This window comes from Drosophila kikkawai, chromosome 3R (genome assembly GCF_030179895.1).
Source record: "Drosophila kikkawai strain 14028-0561.14 chromosome 3R, DkikHiC1v2, whole genome shotgun sequence".
In the NCBI taxonomy this organism is placed as follows: domain Eukaryota; kingdom Metazoa; phylum Arthropoda; class Insecta; order Diptera; family Drosophilidae; genus Drosophila; species Drosophila kikkawai.
The window spans coordinates 11770092-11785614 of NC_091731.1; the positions used below are offsets into that span (position 1 = coordinate 11770092).

The 15523-nt window shown below is 40.3% G+C and overlaps 4 protein-coding genes across 8 annotated transcripts; 2 read left to right on the top strand and 2 right to left on the bottom strand.

Annotated features, from left to right (window-relative positions):
- Positions 1–3252: 3252 nt before the first annotated feature.
- On the bottom strand, positions 3253–5532 carry LOC108073185 (uncharacterized). 4 transcript variants are annotated; one of them, XM_017164694.2, is made up of 6 exons: positions 4974–5532; positions 4715–4890; positions 4540–4656; positions 4145–4261; positions 3567–3842; positions 3253–3500 (listed from the first exon to the last, which is right to left on the bottom strand). In XM_017164694.2, exons 1-6 carry the CDS (start codon positions 5244–5246, stop codon positions 3380–3382), a joined length of 1080 nt encoding a protein of 359 aa, XP_017020183.1. In that variant the 5' UTR covers positions 5247–5532; the 3' UTR covers positions 3253–3379. The 4 variants fall into 4 exon arrangements, with proteins under 4 accessions (XP_017020183.1, XP_070143192.1, XP_017020184.1 ...); XM_070287091.1 differs by lacking the exons at positions 3567–3842; positions 4145–4261 and having other exon boundaries at positions 3257–3500; positions 4974–5230; positions 5304–5523; XM_017164695.2 differs by lacking the exons at positions 3567–3842; positions 4145–4261 and having other exon boundaries at positions 3257–3500; positions 4974–5523.
- A 1094-nt stretch (positions 5533–6626) lies between these two features.
- On the bottom strand, positions 6627–11049 carry LOC108073158 (uncharacterized). The gene is made up of 6 exons (XM_041774721.2): positions 10771–11049; positions 10369–10580; positions 7353–7545; positions 7065–7276; positions 6872–6982; positions 6627–6804 (listed from the first exon to the last, which is right to left on the bottom strand). Exons 1-6 carry the CDS (start codon positions 11047–11049, stop codon positions 6627–6629), a joined length of 1185 nt encoding a protein of 394 aa, XP_041630655.1.
- LOC108073160 (uncharacterized) lies at positions 6785–12694 on the top strand. 2 transcript variants are annotated; one of them, XM_070287244.1, is made up of 4 exons: positions 6785–6834; positions 11401–11534; positions 11652–12169; positions 12330–12694. In XM_070287244.1, the coding sequence occupies exons 2-4, from the start codon at positions 11463–11465 to the stop codon at positions 12595–12597; spliced, it is 858 nt and encodes a 285-aa protein (XP_070143345.1). In that variant the 5' UTR covers positions 6785–6834; positions 11401–11462; the 3' UTR covers positions 12598–12694. The 2 variants fall into 2 exon arrangements, with proteins under 2 accessions (XP_070143345.1, XP_017020155.1); XM_017164666.3 differs by lacking the exon at positions 6785–6834 and having other exon boundaries at positions 11337–11534.
- A 1118-nt stretch (positions 12695–13812) lies between these two features.
- On the top strand, positions 13813–14649 carry LOC108073161 (uncharacterized). The gene is made up of 3 exons (XM_017164667.1): positions 13813–13986; positions 14059–14267; positions 14337–14649. The coding sequence occupies exons 1-3, from the start codon at positions 13813–13815 to the stop codon at positions 14647–14649; spliced, it is 696 nt and encodes a 231-aa protein (XP_017020156.1).
- The last annotated feature ends 874 nt before the right edge of the window (positions 14650–15523 follow it).

Here is a 15523-nt window from a genome sequence, read left to right on the forward strand (position 1 = left end):
CTATTAAGACAATTTATAATCTTAAAATTAATTAAATTTTTAATCAGACTTAATTAAAAATTGATTAAGATACTTCAATTGTTCAAAAGTTATAGATTTCTGTAAGTTTAAGACAAGATATACTCTTAAGAAAATGGATTTTTAAAATTATTTTGTATGCATTTTGATTTTAAAATGTAAAAATGTACTTCCTGTTTCTTCACTTAATTAGTATAACTTGGCTAATTTTTTTCTCTGATCCTTTCCTAACACTCATTCGGAAATTAGTAGACTGTAAATCCTGACCCTATTCACTTTCGCTGGGCTGTCTGAAGTGCGGCAATCAGCGTTAGACTAACTAATTGCGTATACGCTATGCTCTCTCTTGCTGCTCGCTGCCATATCATAGACGGTTTAATTTAGACACACAGGCTCAACGCAAGCCCACACACACACACACACAGACCCGATCATGGCCGCAAACTGAATTGGCTAACTGAGCTCATTAGCAGCCGCTGCTGTCAGGGTCCTATATCCCTATCTACATCTGCGGCCCATGGCCCACTCCAATCACATATTCGATAATGCGAGGCAAACCAAATGAAATTAATTGCACATTTTAATTGACAACACATCAAATCAATTTGCATGCCAGTCACTCCACCCCGTTGCCCAGGCCAGGGCAGACATCGATTAATGAATGAATGAATGTGGAATACAGATGAACGGAAGTGCAGTCGGGATGGGTTTTGGCCAGGGGTCCAGGGGTCCTTTTCGCATGCATAATGAGCCAGGTGCGCATTTTGTCGGTCCTTGACTGCCAATAAATTATCCGAGGTGCGCTAATCTCATCTATATTGTTTGCCCCGGCCAATAGAATCGGACGGAGGCCAAATAACTTACCACACCTGTCCGGTCATTTTAATATTAGCAGTCAAATTAATGCATTGCCTGGCGAACACGTTGAATTGTAAATGGCCAATATTCCCAAGTAATTAAATTAGCTTACATTCTGACACTGAGCTGGCAGCTAAAGTATATTTTATTTCAGAATAAATTCAATACATAGTCAAATAGGGTAAACGTTTTTATTACATTATAGATTTCCAGAACAGGAAAATGCTTTTATCTTTTTTTTGACATATTTATATCCAGCAACTAATAGAAAAGTATATGCAAAAATAACTTGTCAATAAATAATCGCCAAATGGAATTGTCCACAAAAATGTTGATGCTAAAAAATGTAGTTTTCAGAGATATTTATTTGTTTATTATTAAAAACAACGCGTCACAATTTGTATACTTTTAAAAATTTTTATTTAAAACAATTTATGCTCAAAACTTATTAAATGAATCTATTTAGGCTTGTTTGTTTTGCATAAATTAACACTAATTTGGCATTTTAATTATCTTAATATGAACTGTCTAAGCTTTATGGAGAGTTAAATGCATTTATTTTCATTTTCCACTCTTCCTATTTTTTTTTGTGTCACTTACAATGACAGTTTCGCATTTTTCCAGGGTATTTAAAAATTAATTATAATGGCGAAAGAACTCTCATCTGTTCTCGCAAAAATAAGACAGTCCAAAAAAGGAAAAAAACAAATATCACCAAATGAGAAAATTAAACTGCAACCACCGAGAACATCAGCAAGGATAAAATTAAAGTTTGGGCTGTCAGCAAATTTAACAAGTGAAAAGTGTTGTGTGGAGTTCAGTTTTTGGAAGTAGGAATACCCACTAAAAATTTAAAACGAATATATAATTATAATTTTTTTTATATTCCAAAGTATGCATTTTAATTCCAAGAAAAAAGTATTATATTGAAACATCAGCTTGATTCTAAAATATATTTATTTCTTGTATAATTTACCAATTGAACTGCCTATTTCTTGAGAACTAATTTATTTGTTATACTTAAAAAATGTATTTTTTTGATTTATTTATTTATTTTAAGGTAAAGATACACCCTAGTAGAGCAAAGGTAGCGTACAACGAGTTGGCCGTGGGTGCAGGCAGGTGAAGTAAGGTCACTCGATCTGGGTTGGGAATGGAGTTGACCTCTTATTGCAGCAATTCAACGCACGGCAACATAATTAATACTTGATTAAGGCCGAGACACGAACCCACCTCCATGGGTGTGGGTGTTTTTAACTATGCGGGAGAAAGTGTATGAAGTCCAGTATGTATGTTACGGAGGTAAATGAGTGACACACACAAAGTTGTTGGCCAACAAACGCTTAAAGTTTTGCGGTCAATGTCCAACTGGGAACCCCTCTCTCTGGCTCTAATTCCCTATTATTCTTGGATCTCATCAGTTGCTTTCTCCATCCTAATTGCTAAAAACTACACTTGGAAAATAAGACCCTAAAAAAGAAAAAGGATTTTAGAGTCTCTTTTAAATATTTATAAGGCTTAAACCAAAAAACATATGCAAAGTATATAACTGCAAATTAAAATAATTAATTTTAAGATACAATTCCATTTTGTTTATGTGATATTAATTCCCTATTTATATTGAACCAATTTTAAAAATATTTTAAACCTTTTTTGCCAGCTTGAGGGAATTCTGAAGTTCCTGAGATATCTTAAAAACAGCTTGAAAATACCTGTCTGTGTATTTTTGTGCACTTTAATGCCCTTGTAAGCGTGCACGTAATTTATGTTTTTCAACTTAATTAAAGTTAATTTTTAATGCGGCTGCGGTGGGCGACAGGTTACCTCTGGGAGGTGGAGGCCGTGACAAGTGCATCAAAGGCTGCCGCAAAACATTTTAACACCACTCGGCATTTTCATGGCGGTGACATTAAGCAGCTGCAACACTAGATTGCAACCTTTGTCAGGCATCGAGGTCAACAGCTATAATTTTGTACTGCCTAGGTTCCTTTTTCCCTCATTTTAAGTTTTTTTTTTGTCTCTACAGCAGCTCACTTTCAGCTGCTTTAATAAAATTCCAATTAAATGCACGCTGCTGATTGCAGCACGCACAATCAGCAAAAGCTGCGGAAAAATGCCCGAACACTCTCCCCGAAAAAACCTGCAAATGGCACACAAGTTAATTATAAATTACAAATGGCAACAACAGCGAATAAATATCATCAGCAGCCACAAACACTTCCTGTAAGCTGGAAAAACTTTGAACAAAAGATATTGCGACTTTTCTTTACCCCATGTTATTCATGTTTGTATAACAATTTAATATTTATTTTATATATAGCTTCTAAAGCTTTAATATTAAACCCTTAAAAGTTCTTTGCCTTCAGTCACTTCAAAATATTGTTACTATGTTATCCTTATTATTGTTTTAGGTCAGCGATGTTGCTTGTTTTCATGTCCATTTCAATCTCGGTTTTTGATTACTTTGCATAACTTAGAATAACACACTGACATATAAATATTATTATACATCGTCCGTATATGGTGATATGCTGTCGAAACTCAGGGGACAGTGGCTGTGCATGATTTGCTCGCAATTCTCCTCCCGCAAATGCGGCATGTGTTTCTGGTCGTGCTCGTCCAAACTGCAATTAAAAATTGTATATGTGTGTTGGATAATTTACGCATATGTGGCATTCAAGTGCACTTACGTAAATACATATTTTAATAGCTTAAACAGAAAGCCCTGCCCATGATCGCCGGCCAGAGCGGTGCAGTAGGCCTTCAGGACACAGGCCCGCCCGTCTAGGCCACTCCGATCGATCAGTTCGTGGAGCAGTTCGTAGGTGTCCCTTCTGAAGGGTCGGTTTTCCCTCTTGACCAGCACCGGAGTGTTGGCTCGAAAGCCATAGCCATGAGCCCACACAATCGGTGATTTGATCACATTGTTCTTGGCATTAATGCGAAACTTTAGGGAAAAATGGGAACTGTCACCATCAGTAACTAAGGTTTGGAGTGACAAAAAAGCAAGAACTGCCGGAAATAGCTTCAGAAAATAATTTTAAATATATATTTCAGTTAAAAATAGATCAATACAATAGTGAAAATGTTTAAGTTAATATCTAAAATGTATTTAAAATTATTCTTGTTAGATTTCAAAGCGCAATATGGCTTTATAAAGACTTTCAATGCACAATATTATTTCTTATACACTAAAATCACATTTATCACTAATAAAATCTTGTAACTTTATATTTAAACTATAACATATTTTGTTATATAAATTCACAAAGTTATTAGTTGATATAATTTAATTTCCTGAAGTTTTTTTTGGCAGTTAGTGCTTGAAGTTTTACCCACAAAAATTCGAGTGGTCTCTATTATATCTAGATATCGTTTTGCTCGACTGTGAAATATGGTGGAGTTTTGATCTTGACCTGCCACCAGGGTGACGAAAGTAAGAAATAGACACCAGCGAACCGAAACCATTGTAACCGATGTAAGAACTCAACTAAGAGATCAACAGATACTCATAAAACTGTCACAAACTGCGGGCTGTCACAAAGTTCCTTAGGTCCAAAACGAAACTGGTTTTGTGCTCTTCTAAGACTTATCAGAACAATGATAATTAATGACCAACTCTGCTTCACTCAACCCGGTTTATAGAGTGCGTGATTTACTCACCTGAATATCAATTTGAGCAGCTTGAAGAGCATGCCGCTTTTCTGTGAAGGTTTATCCACGTCTCTGATGGCCGTGCAAAAGGATTTCAGCATGCAGGCTCGGCCATCGAAGCCATGTCTTAATTTGAAATTTAAATGAATATTATTTAAGTGAAAGTATATATTAATTTACTCACCCATCTAAAGCAGTTTCTAGCTTTGAAAAGAGATCTCTCTTAAAGAGACGAAAGAATACAGCGTTGTCCTTTTTCTGCTCTTCAATGGACGGAAAGGGATAATTGGTGCGGAACCCATAGCCGTAGGCGTACAGCGTGTTGATGGTCCACAGATTGTTCTTGCCGTTGGTACGCCACTGTGTGGCCAGGGGAGGATGGTAAATGAATAAGATATCCTTGTGATTGGGCGCCAATTAAGACGGGTTAACAGCATACGCACCGACATACGCGACCCCTTGCTGAATTGGAGATAACGCTTGCCGCGTCGCAATATCCTCGTCGCATTGTTGGAGTTAGAGTCATGTTCCGAGCCGGGGTTATGGTTGGGGCTGTCAAAGTGCATGTCAGGCATGTGGGGCTCGGTCAGCGAGGGAATGGTGGTGGCGAGGTCCTCCAAAGTGTCAGGGGGCGGTTGGTGCGCCGACAGGACGGACAGGGGCACCGCCACAGCCAGCTGCACAATCAGCAATGCTGCCGCTGACAGGTGAGTCATGTTGCAGATTTTCCACTAATTAATACTTTAAACGTTCGATTCACTGTCGTAATTTACTGTTTTTCTGCCTTAATTGCCGTTCGTTTGGCCCGGCTTGTGTCCGGTTCTAGTTCCCCTCTGTTACTGATACCAGCTCGGGTCCATTTAATCCGCCTGACATAAATACGAGAGCCAGAAAGAGAAGCGGGAAAGCAAACAAACAAACAAAGAATCCGTTCTTGATGGCGTTGCTTATTTATTTATTGTTCTGTGTGGTTCGGTGACATCTCGTGTCTTGGCCATTGCCACCAACACGCCACCACTTCACCATTTTCCCTCTGTGCCTGCTGCTCCGGTATTCTAGTTTCAGTTCTGGACATGACATTTACTTGTTAACACTTTTCTCTCCATCGTTCCTGCTGCTGCTGCTCTCAACTCTTGTTGACATCCACAATTTCCCCGTTTATCATTATAAATGGGGCCAGCACAGCGCTAAATCAGCGAGTTTTAGCTTGTGGCAATGAGGTGAGAAATTGTTAGGAAATTTATAGTTTTTGGGCTTCAGAAAGTGTTTTTATTAAACGGAATGGAATATAAATGGATGGATTTTAGGCTTAGGACAGTATTTTGGCCAACATTTAATACTTATGGGGTTCTGGCAAGGCCCTACATAACTTCTACATACCATATTCTAAAGAGCTTTTTTGTTTTGAATGAATAAAATTCGCAATCTTGTACATATTTGTATTTCAAAAGTACATATTACAGTTTTAATTTATTATAAATGCTATTTACAGTGATTTTTAACTACGAATTTTATTTCTCAGCCCCAAAATTGCAGGAATTATATTTCTAAACACCTCTTTACATTTCCATTAAGATAAACTAATTATTATTAGCTTCTTCATCAAGTAAAAGCCTCTTAGCCTTCGAGAGTTTATCGTTTCATCTGATATGAAGAAATGCCTATGGTCAGTTGGTAGATTTATGCCTGCTCATATCTCCAAATGGTTCCACTTAATTGTTACTCAGAACTCAAGACTTCTGTGCAGTCTGCAAAGTATTCTGATTGAATTTAGTTTTTGGAACAACAACACTTGTCACAAGCTGAGGAAAGTTTGTCAAACGTATTTTTATTTTCTTTAAATTGCACTCCTGTGAGGAAGCCCGAGAGGTGGTGCCAGGATACATCAGTCAAGCCGGAGTCGGCCCACAGACACCAACCGATTGCTCCTTCACAATGGAGGAGCAGCTGGGGCAAAGATATATGGCGTGCCATTTGTTTAGCTAGCTCAACAAGTGCCCTTTGCCCCCGATTTCCCTTCAGAAAAACGGAGAGGTGGACAGAGTTGACATTTAAAAGAAATTTGACGTGAAACACTTTTAAGTATCGGATATTTATTAGGCATAATAATTCTTAGGCGGCGTAGAGTATTTCCCATAGGCCAGTTCCAGCAGCGAGAAGTGACAGTTGTACTGGGTGCAGTCGGTGATATGTCCCTGGCGATATGCCTTATCGTAGTGCACTATATCCGGATTCTCGCGCAGTTCCCGTGTGAAGAGTGTTTGCTTTGGCAGGCTGTTTGAGAAGAAAAAGTATTAAATAATTGTGTGTGAGAATATTTGAAGACATACAGGAAACTAACCTGAATATAGTGCGTAGTATCTCGCCAATCATGTTCATCTTGTTGCTCTGAAACCACTGTCGACTCTCGCAGAGCGCCCTTAAGACGCAGTCATGTCCATTGTAGCCCATGCTAAAAGGGGTTTAAGGATAAATAAATAAGTATAAATTTTTAAAAATTTGTTTTCTGTATTATCTCCTTCTTTATTCCTTACTTATTGACTATGGTCTCTATATGTTTGTAAATGGTACTCCGCGAACGCCGACGAAGGACAGCCGGAGCCACGGGATGCGTGGCGAAGCCGTGCAGATGCTGCAGCACCCAGGTGGTATTGGGCAGGTCATATGCCACTCCCCAGTTGAGGCCGAAGCTGTTGTAGCCATAGTAGGGGTTGCCAATGATGCCCACCGTGAAGCAGACGGCAACCTGATCAAGAACGAAATGACAAAGTGCACTCGAGACACAGAACGTGGGCTGGAGGATGACTCCGGCTGACACATACGGAAAAAGAGGAGCCCTCGGGAAAGCTGAGATAACGCTTCGTACGACTGAGCCGCCGCAGCCAACGACGATGGAACGGCATCGAGAGAGCGGATGTGTCCAGAGATGCGGATGTGGTCGTGGTTGTGGTTGGAGTAGAGTCGTCTGCACGTTCCATCATAGTCATCAATGTTGGCGGTGGCCATAAATCATGACTGACATTACTCGGGAAGTGCGGGGGAGACGTGGCGTCGGCAACAGTGAAAGAGGGCGTTGCATTTGTCGTTGCAATTAAACCGTAAATCAAAAACTTTGCAACAATTAAACGATAATTAAACAATACGAAGTGCGCGTAAATCATTGCAAACAGCAACGTGGCACGTGCCACTCTCGATGCAGCTCCTGGTTTCGACTGCTGACGGCGAACTGCAGTGGAAAACTGCATTGGAAAAGTGCCGTATGCCAAGACAATGGCTGTGCGAGCCAAAGGAAAATGGCCAAAGTGCAAATGTGTCAATTGTCAGTTAACGTTTAGAATGCTCTTCAGCCACTTGCAGCAGTCACGTTTACAATAAACATGGCACCGGCCCAAGAGGGGTGCTCCCCCCCCCCCAGACAGGTGCTGCAACTTAATTGAATTGCCTGCCCAGGCACCTCCGCAGGTAGCGCCTCCAGCTCCTGGTGCTGCCCCTGCATTTGCACCTGTCGATGGCATAAGGTCGAACTGCCTGTGCAAAGTCAAAGATGCGATGACAGAGATCGATGGGATGGCTGGGAGTTCATGTTGGCGAACTGTTCTAGCGAAAGCAAATGGTAGTATTAGTTGGAGGACCTCAAGTTAATTAAATTGAGTATAAAATGGTGGGGGAACCAAAAACTTTTTAGAGCCTTTTAATTATCGAATTCCCAGGAAACAATTCAACCCACAACCTTCGTTATTTTAGAGACTCTATAAATTAATGTGGAAAGCGAAATACTGTGTTATACTTTAAAACTTATCCAAAAATCGCTGTCTGATTTGAATTCTATCGGGGATTCCCGCTGAATGATTGTGGTGCATAGAATGAACTTTATTTCCAGGGAATATTTCATTTATGGAAGGATATCAAGCCAACTTAGATCCCTGCAATCTCCCTGAACCTGCCACTGTGGCGGCTGTCAACTTGAACAAACAAACAAACAACTTCATTAACCCCACAGGGCATACATCGCATACACAACGACCGGCAGATCCCGATCCGGCACACACACTCGAGCAAACATGTGCAAGAATTTTCCCATGTATATATATATATATATCGGATGGAGCCAATTGAGGCCAGGGAGGCGCTTAGCTGACCCATTAGAGGGAAAGACGCTCGTAAACCAGAAGGAGCAGTGCCAAAAGTCAGTGGCAAAATTGCCGGGCATCAATTGTGGGAGGCTAAGCAAAACAGACAATCGAAAAGCGAAACCAATCGAGGGAAAACAATAATGAAACACAAGACGAGCGAGAGCAAACAAGACACCGAATTCTCGACACGTGAAGCTAAGGTCAAAACCAAGGCAAAAATCCGAGGCAAAAGCCAAAGTAAGAGACGGTCGAAGGACAAATATGGTAACTTTTTGACGGCCACTTGAAGCTTAGCCGGGCTCTGGAATTGAGGCAGAAATGCGAAAAGGGGACCAAGTCCTTTGATTACCATGACAATGCCTGTCACTGTATCCGACGACTCCCTTCGATGTATCTTAAGGCAGAGAAAGAAATTCTGACAGAAAATATTTAAGCTTTAAGAAGAAATATTTCCCTTAAATAATTTTACGAATTACCAGAACATATACAAAGGAAACAATGACTGTAAATATTATATTTTAAATATTTCTATGTAAAATATATATTTTTTGGAATACATCCCTTTTAATTTCCCAGTGTATCTGCGTGTGTGTCGCTCGTTGATAAGATATTTTACAGATTGCAGATAGTTTAACGGGGACTCGCCACATAACTCTGCCCAATTACGGCCTAATTTGTTATGCATTTTTTGCTTTTGGCTCAAAGTTAAAGTTGCCGAACCGCAGACTCAGACACAGACTCGTCCTCTACGGATATTAAACTATTTCCGAAGCATACAAAAAGCCAATTTAAATGCTAATATAAAATACCAACATTTTATTATTATGCCAAGAGCACGCATCCCCGCCTTTCCCCAGCTTCCAACTCATTCCTCCTCCTACGGAGGAGGTTTGGGCGTGGGGTGGCTGGGTAGGTACAACGACCACTTCGGGTGCGAAGTTTTCTCGGTCGCACTGTGCGTGATAAGCCAAGTGGCTTGGCTGATTTTGGCACAGACACACCCCGCCGAGAATGGGAAACCTGCCACTTGAACCGTGTAAAGTATCTACATATGAGTGGGAACATATATCCGTATGCTTTAACAGTGCGACTCGGAAATATAAGTCACTGGAAATGGTGATTAAGATTGTGAATAGTCTATGAGACCTGAATTTAAAGTATTGTAAAACAAATTTTTTTTTAGTACAAAGCGGTTTTTCCTTTATAAGAAATTATTGCAATGAAAAGTTATTAATATTTTCCGAAATATTTTATAACTATTATATTAAAAAAAATATATATATATTATACAAATGTTGAACATAAGGCCCAGCTTATCCTCGTCAAGAATTTTCTATGCTTTCACAGTGCGACTCGTATTTGTAAGGCTGTTAAAGTGCTGATTGAGAATGTGAAATATATATGGGACCTGAACTTAAGTTATTGTAAAACAAATATATTCAGGTTTTCCTTTACCATATATTTTATTATTATAGATATATTCCCAAAATAATATCTCTTTTAAAACAACAAAAAGCTTAAGCTAATCCTCGTCAAGATTTGTATACCATGCTTCATTATCTTTGAGCTGCCTTTAGAATAGTTTTCACAAGATTCCCAATCTCAGCTAACAACTTTGTGTGAATTTTCACACACATACACACAGAATTCCACTTTGGATACCCAAGTGCCGTTGACCGACCCATGATTCCCCTTCTCCACTCACCTGTCTATCATTGTCTCCAGGCGGCCGTAGAGCTCCCGTCGATGTCTGCGCTTGATTTGCGCCTTGGCCGATTTCTTGGTGGTCCAGCCGTGGGCATTCTGCAGGACCCAGGTGACATTGGGCAGGTCGTAGGCAACGCCCCAATTGATGCCCAAACTGAGGTACAGCAGGTTGGGGTTGCCGATGACACCGGTGGTGAGACAGACGGCGCCCTACACGTGTCCATTAAATGGTTGAGCGAACAAAAGGAATACGTATTGATTAATTTGCTTTGTAAAGAAAGAGATTTCAAATAGGCCATAGAATATTAAAAACCAACAATATTTGTTTAGTTTTTAAAGAATTCCTCGCTGTGCAGAGATAAGGCAAATTGTGCCATCGTTCGATGGTTCGTTGACTCACCGAAGCTGATGAACCCTGGGGAAAGGCCACAAAACGCTTGCCTCTCGAGAGTTTCCGCTGCGACGATGGGGCCGCATGTGGTGTCAGTTGGTCCTGGTCCTGCTCCTCGTCCTGCTGTTGCTGCTGCTGTTGTGCGACGATGAGTCCTGGTGGAGTCAGCGTGACATTGTTGACTTTGCCGGCTTCGTGACTCGCTCCAGCGTGTGCCTGGCATTGGCCCAAGAGGAAAGCCACGACCAGCAGCAGCTTCAACTTCAGCTTCGGCCAAGTGGTAGACATCTTTCCAACTGATTCAAAGTTTTGGATTTTGATTTGTTCCCCACTTTCCGTTAATCTTTTTGTCTTAACGTTCTATCAAAAATGCCAACTTGCTAATTAAATTAGAGCCCGGCCAACTGACCCCTTTCGGACTAATGTCTTGGCCAAATATCTGACTGCAATGCGGTCAAAGCACGCTTGTGGACAAATTAGAGAGGCACGCGTACAGAATTGGACTCCACCGACTCCATCTGGCCATCAAGTTGTCCCGGTTCTTTAGTTCTTCGTTGAGCTTTGCTGGCTTCGCTATGAAAAATCTTATTGGTTTTAGAGTAGTCCTAGTGACTGTTTTCTTGGTCTTGGCCTCAGCAGGCGATCTTTCGGATACCTTAGACTCTAGAAGTAAAAACTCCAGCAGTCGAGGAGTCACCTACATGCAGGAGAAGAGCCAGTTGCTTCATAGACAAAAGCGGTGGCTAACATTTGAGCTGGGTTCTGCTTTTACGGTGAGTCGGGTTTTCTTTAATCAAAATTGAAAAAATATATATATATATATAGATTGAGTTCTCATTAGAGTTATAGCAAGAAATGTTCCTTAAATATATTTTTCTGCTTTTTTACAGATCACTGCCAACTGTGCCAAGGCCGTTTTGGATACCATACCTAGAGGCTTGGTGTTCCTGGCCGAGATCACGAGTCTGTATGAGCTGCCAGCGGCCATTGAAGATTGGATACCGAGGCGAGTGGGCAAGCCAAAGGTAAAGCCTCCGCCGCCACCGCCGCCTCCACCGCCACCACCACCACCTCCTCCTCCACCGCCGCCACCAGATTCCTCTGTTGTGTTAAGACCACAGCCTGTAATAGTGCCCCTCAGTCCCGCGGATCCCATACAGTCATTCTACTTCGCATACCCGGAGGGCATTCCCACCCTAAGTCGTCGCAAGTCCTATTCGCAACAGCGGCAGGCAGGATGTCCGGCCTCGCATCTGGTCAAGGATATGTACGGCACCTACTACTGCAGACCGTCGCCCATGTCCCGGAGACTGAAAAGGGAGCTGGAGGGCCAGGGAGCCACGGTGATCAATGAGGCGCAGAATCCACAGGGCATGCTTTTTGATCTGGTGACCATGATGTCTACGATGTAAGTGTAATTAAAAGTATTTATTTAGATATTTTATAAGGGAATTGTGAACAATTAAAGACAAGTTTTTATTTGAAAAAAAAAGAATATATATGTTAATGTTCCCTCAGAATTATTCCCTAAATTTGACTCAGTAATATGTCCGCTTTCTCCTTTGCAGGTTTAATTATCAGCCGAACTATTGCATCATGCGGACCCTGTGCGAGGCGCGTCATCTGCTGGCTCCGCAGGGCCTGACGCTCTTCCACGACATCTTCCGCATCATGCTGCGCTACGTGCATCCGGAGATAGCCCACAAGCCCAAGTATCGGGAAGCCTTCACCGCCGGCCATTCGCTCCACGAATGCGCTAGTCTGTACGGGCCGCATTGCCGGCAGAGTTTTCTGTTGCTGTTCAGCGAACGCTTCCAGGAGAAATATGTGCGTTGAATGAAAATTAAAATAAAAACCGAAATAGGGCGAGAAAACGAGAGATGAATTTATCCAACTTGAGTGTGATGTATTTTCAATAAAACTTTAATAAACATTTAGAGACTTTTATAACACAATATTAAGGAATTAAAACCATAATACTTTTTCCGTTTATATCAATTTTTCATCTGGCTTCTAGAGGCTTATAGAACCTTGTGACTTTGTTAAAAAAAGAGGTGAGGATTCTCACATATTTTGCTGTTATAAATGTTGTAATATTGCCACAGCACAAACAATAAATAAGTACAAAAAATAAAATGCATAAATTGATGAGGCAAAAAATATATTTTATTGTATGTCATACCGAAACGTTGAATGGAAATTAAGTAAATACGCGTACATCGACATTTTTATTGACAATTTTTTCGACCATTTGGCGATGGATGCCCTTCTGTAAAAAGTACTGGACATATTGGTTATATGAAGAAAACAAAATATTACATTTTATTTGAAAATATGATTTTCTTAAACTAATGAAAAAACTGTATAAATAGAATAATTATTTATTTATATTTTTAAAGTTGGATAGCGCATAGAACTCTTGATGGATTTACACTCATGTGCAACTCCCTTCTGCTCTGGAAGGTACACTGCAAATTTCATAATTTGTGCTGTTTGTTTTTCACGTTACAATGCTGACAATTGGACTGGAAGTGGAAACAAAACAAGAGTATTTCCCACTGTTGACAGAAATTTACATGCTACAGCAATCAGTGTTGGCCGCGTCGACAACCGATGGCCAAATGAAGGGGAAGCTGCAGCTTCATGGCTTCTGCACGGAAACAAATGAAGAAATTACAAAATGTTAACATAAAGATAAAGCTTATATTAAAGCTAATAAAAAACGTTTTTAATGATATTACTAAGTAGATATTTAAAGAAAATAAATGCATTAAAATGTAGAATTTAAATAAAAACAATTCTCCACTTTTAAACATATTTTAACAAGTTTTTTTTTGAGTGGAAATTCCAGAGTAGAAGACCATACTCCTGACAATGGATACTCGTTAATATGAGCCCCGTTGTGAGGCACTTTACAGGCAGCCGCTAATCAGTGCAATCAACACAGCACTTGAGCTAATAAGCCGCTAAAGCATAGGCCCCCATGAAGCGTGGTTGGGTTTATGGGTTCGTTTTCGGGTTCAGTTTCCAATGAAACGCCCTGCTGACAGTATGAGGCTCTTGCTCTCCTTCCGTCACCAGAATTTTCTGGTTATGTGCCTGCTCCTAGTGCGGTCCACGCTGGTGGAATCCACGTCGCCGGAGGTGAATGACACACAGGAGGTGACGAAAGTTCTGCGACGGCACAAGCGTTATCTGGCATTTCCGGAAGGCTCTTCGGTTTCGGTGTGAGTGTGTGGCCCTTTTGGCCAGTTGGAAGTATTGCTAAAGTGGTCATAATGGTAACATATCGCGCAGGGAGCCATTTGCATGACGATCGGTATGATTGGCAACCCTGATGTGGACTATCTCAGTTGGGCCGTTAACTGGGGCGTGGCCTATGACCTGCCCAACCACCAGTGGGTCATCCAGCATGCACACGGACTGAACGCCACCCTGGCCAAGGACACCATCAAGCGTCGTTCCCGTAGAGCCTTCTACGATGAGGTGCAGTCTTTGTTTAACAAGTGAGTAACAATGGGGTTCAATAAATTTATTAAATATTTTTTAAATATTCTATTTTTTTAATCCTTCAGCATGGGTTTCAATGGACGCGCTTGCATGGCACGTGCCTTGTGTGAGAGTGCTCGGTTTATGCTTCCTCCAGAGAAACGTGGCAACATGTTGCAGGAGCTGGTCCGTACTGTGTTCAGCCTGCCCCCAAGTCCTGTGGCCATTGATGAGCCTCAGGAGCATCACCAGTACGACCGAATATACCGCCGCTCCAAGCGGAACTCACGGGAGTGCCACGAGATCTATCCAGGCTGCCAGTTCTCCCTGTTGGCTCTGGCCTTGGGCAAATATATGGCTGCTACCACAACCAAGTTCAGTTCATTTAACTTTATGTGAACTAGTCAATAATTGGGTTAAAAAATAAAAAAATAATGCTTTGAGTGTTTTGGATTGCATTTCTATGGGACTAAAGATGAAGTAGGTTAAAAAGTTTGGAGTAAATAAACTCGCTAAAACGTTTTCTGAAGACTTTAGAAGATTTATCAATAAACCGTAAATCTGGAAACCCATTTAAAAATATTCTTAACTGTTTTAAGGCTCTTAAAATCAAGATCTTTTTTAAAATTATCTAAAAAATCATATAATTATTTCGTTTTTCCCACCTTGATTGTCAAATAAAAGACGAGAATATTTTTTTAAAACAAATTATTTTCATTCTTCTTTATTTAATAACGCGTAACATTTATTTATATAGTAATTGTTTTCTTTTAATGTGTTGTCGTTTTTTTTAATTGTTTTCAATTTTAGTGTTACTTTTTTTTCGCAATTGTTGCTATTATTTCAATTTGTTTTTGCGTTTAGCTTAAGTTCATTATTTAGTGTCTTACGTTTAGATTTTTTAATGCATTTCATTTTTATATTGTTGTGTTAGTCAACATATTCTTGTTTGTTGTCTATTAAGTTTTGCCTTCTCGTTTGGGAGTGACCTGTTTGTTTTTGATCAATTTGAAGTGTTCAATTGTTTGCTTGCTGGCTGCGCGTGTGTAGTTTATTTTAGTTTCGGTTCGTTATGCAATATGTTTACTGTTTTGTTGTTCAAAAGAGTTCGAATATATATTTAATATATATATAGTATTTATTTATATATTTACGCACGTATTTGTTATGTATTCCTTGTTTATGTGAAATGTAAATGCAACGCTTTTCCGTTTAAATGTAAGTATTGTGTCACATTTATTTAAAATACTGATGCACAAGTGTCCGGGTCACC

Coding starts and splice junctions, on each gene's coding strand:
- LOC108073185 (XM_017164694.2), bottom strand. CDS start 5,246: ATGACTCACCTGTCAGCGGCAGCATTGCTGATTGTGCAGCTGGCTGTG. Junction 4,657..4,714: donor CTAGAAACTGCTTTAGATGG/GTGAGTAAATTA, acceptor TTTCAAATTAAG/ACATGGCTTCGATGGCCGAG. Junction 3,843..4,144: donor TTATATCAACTAATAACTTT/GTGAATTTATAT, acceptor TGATGGTGACAG/TTCCCATTTTTCCCTAAAGT.
- LOC108073158 (XM_041774721.2), bottom strand. CDS start 11,049: ATGTCTACCACTTGGCCGAAGCTGAAGTTGAAGCTGCTGCTGGTCGTG. Junction 10,581..10,770: donor CCCAGGGTTCATCAGCTTCG/GTGAGTCAACGA, acceptor GGACACGTGTAG/GGCGCCGTCTGTCTCACCAC. Junction 7,546..10,368: donor CTGGAGACAATGATAGACAG/GTGAGTGGAGAA, acceptor GAGTAATGTCAG/TCATGATTTATGGCCACCGC.
- LOC108073160 (XM_017164666.3), top strand. CDS start 11,337: ATGAAAAATCTTATTGGTTTTAGAGTAGTCCTAGTGACTGTTTTCTTG. Junction 11,535..11,651: donor AGCTGGGTTCTGCTTTTACG/GTGAGTCGGGTT, acceptor GCTTTTTTACAG/ATCACTGCCAACTGTGCCAA. Junction 12,170..12,329: donor GTGACCATGATGTCTACGAT/GTAAGTGTAATT, acceptor TCTCCTTTGCAG/GTTTAATTATCAGCCGAACT.
- LOC108073161 (XM_017164667.1), top strand. CDS start 13,813: ATGAGGCTCTTGCTCTCCTTCCGTCACCAGAATTTTCTGGTTATGTGC. Junction 13,987..14,058: donor CGGAAGGCTCTTCGGTTTCG/GTGTGAGTGTGT, acceptor CATATCGCGCAG/GGAGCCATTTGCATGACGAT. Junction 14,268..14,336: donor GTGCAGTCTTTGTTTAACAA/GTGAGTAACAAT, acceptor TTAATCCTTCAG/CATGGGTTTCAATGGACGCG.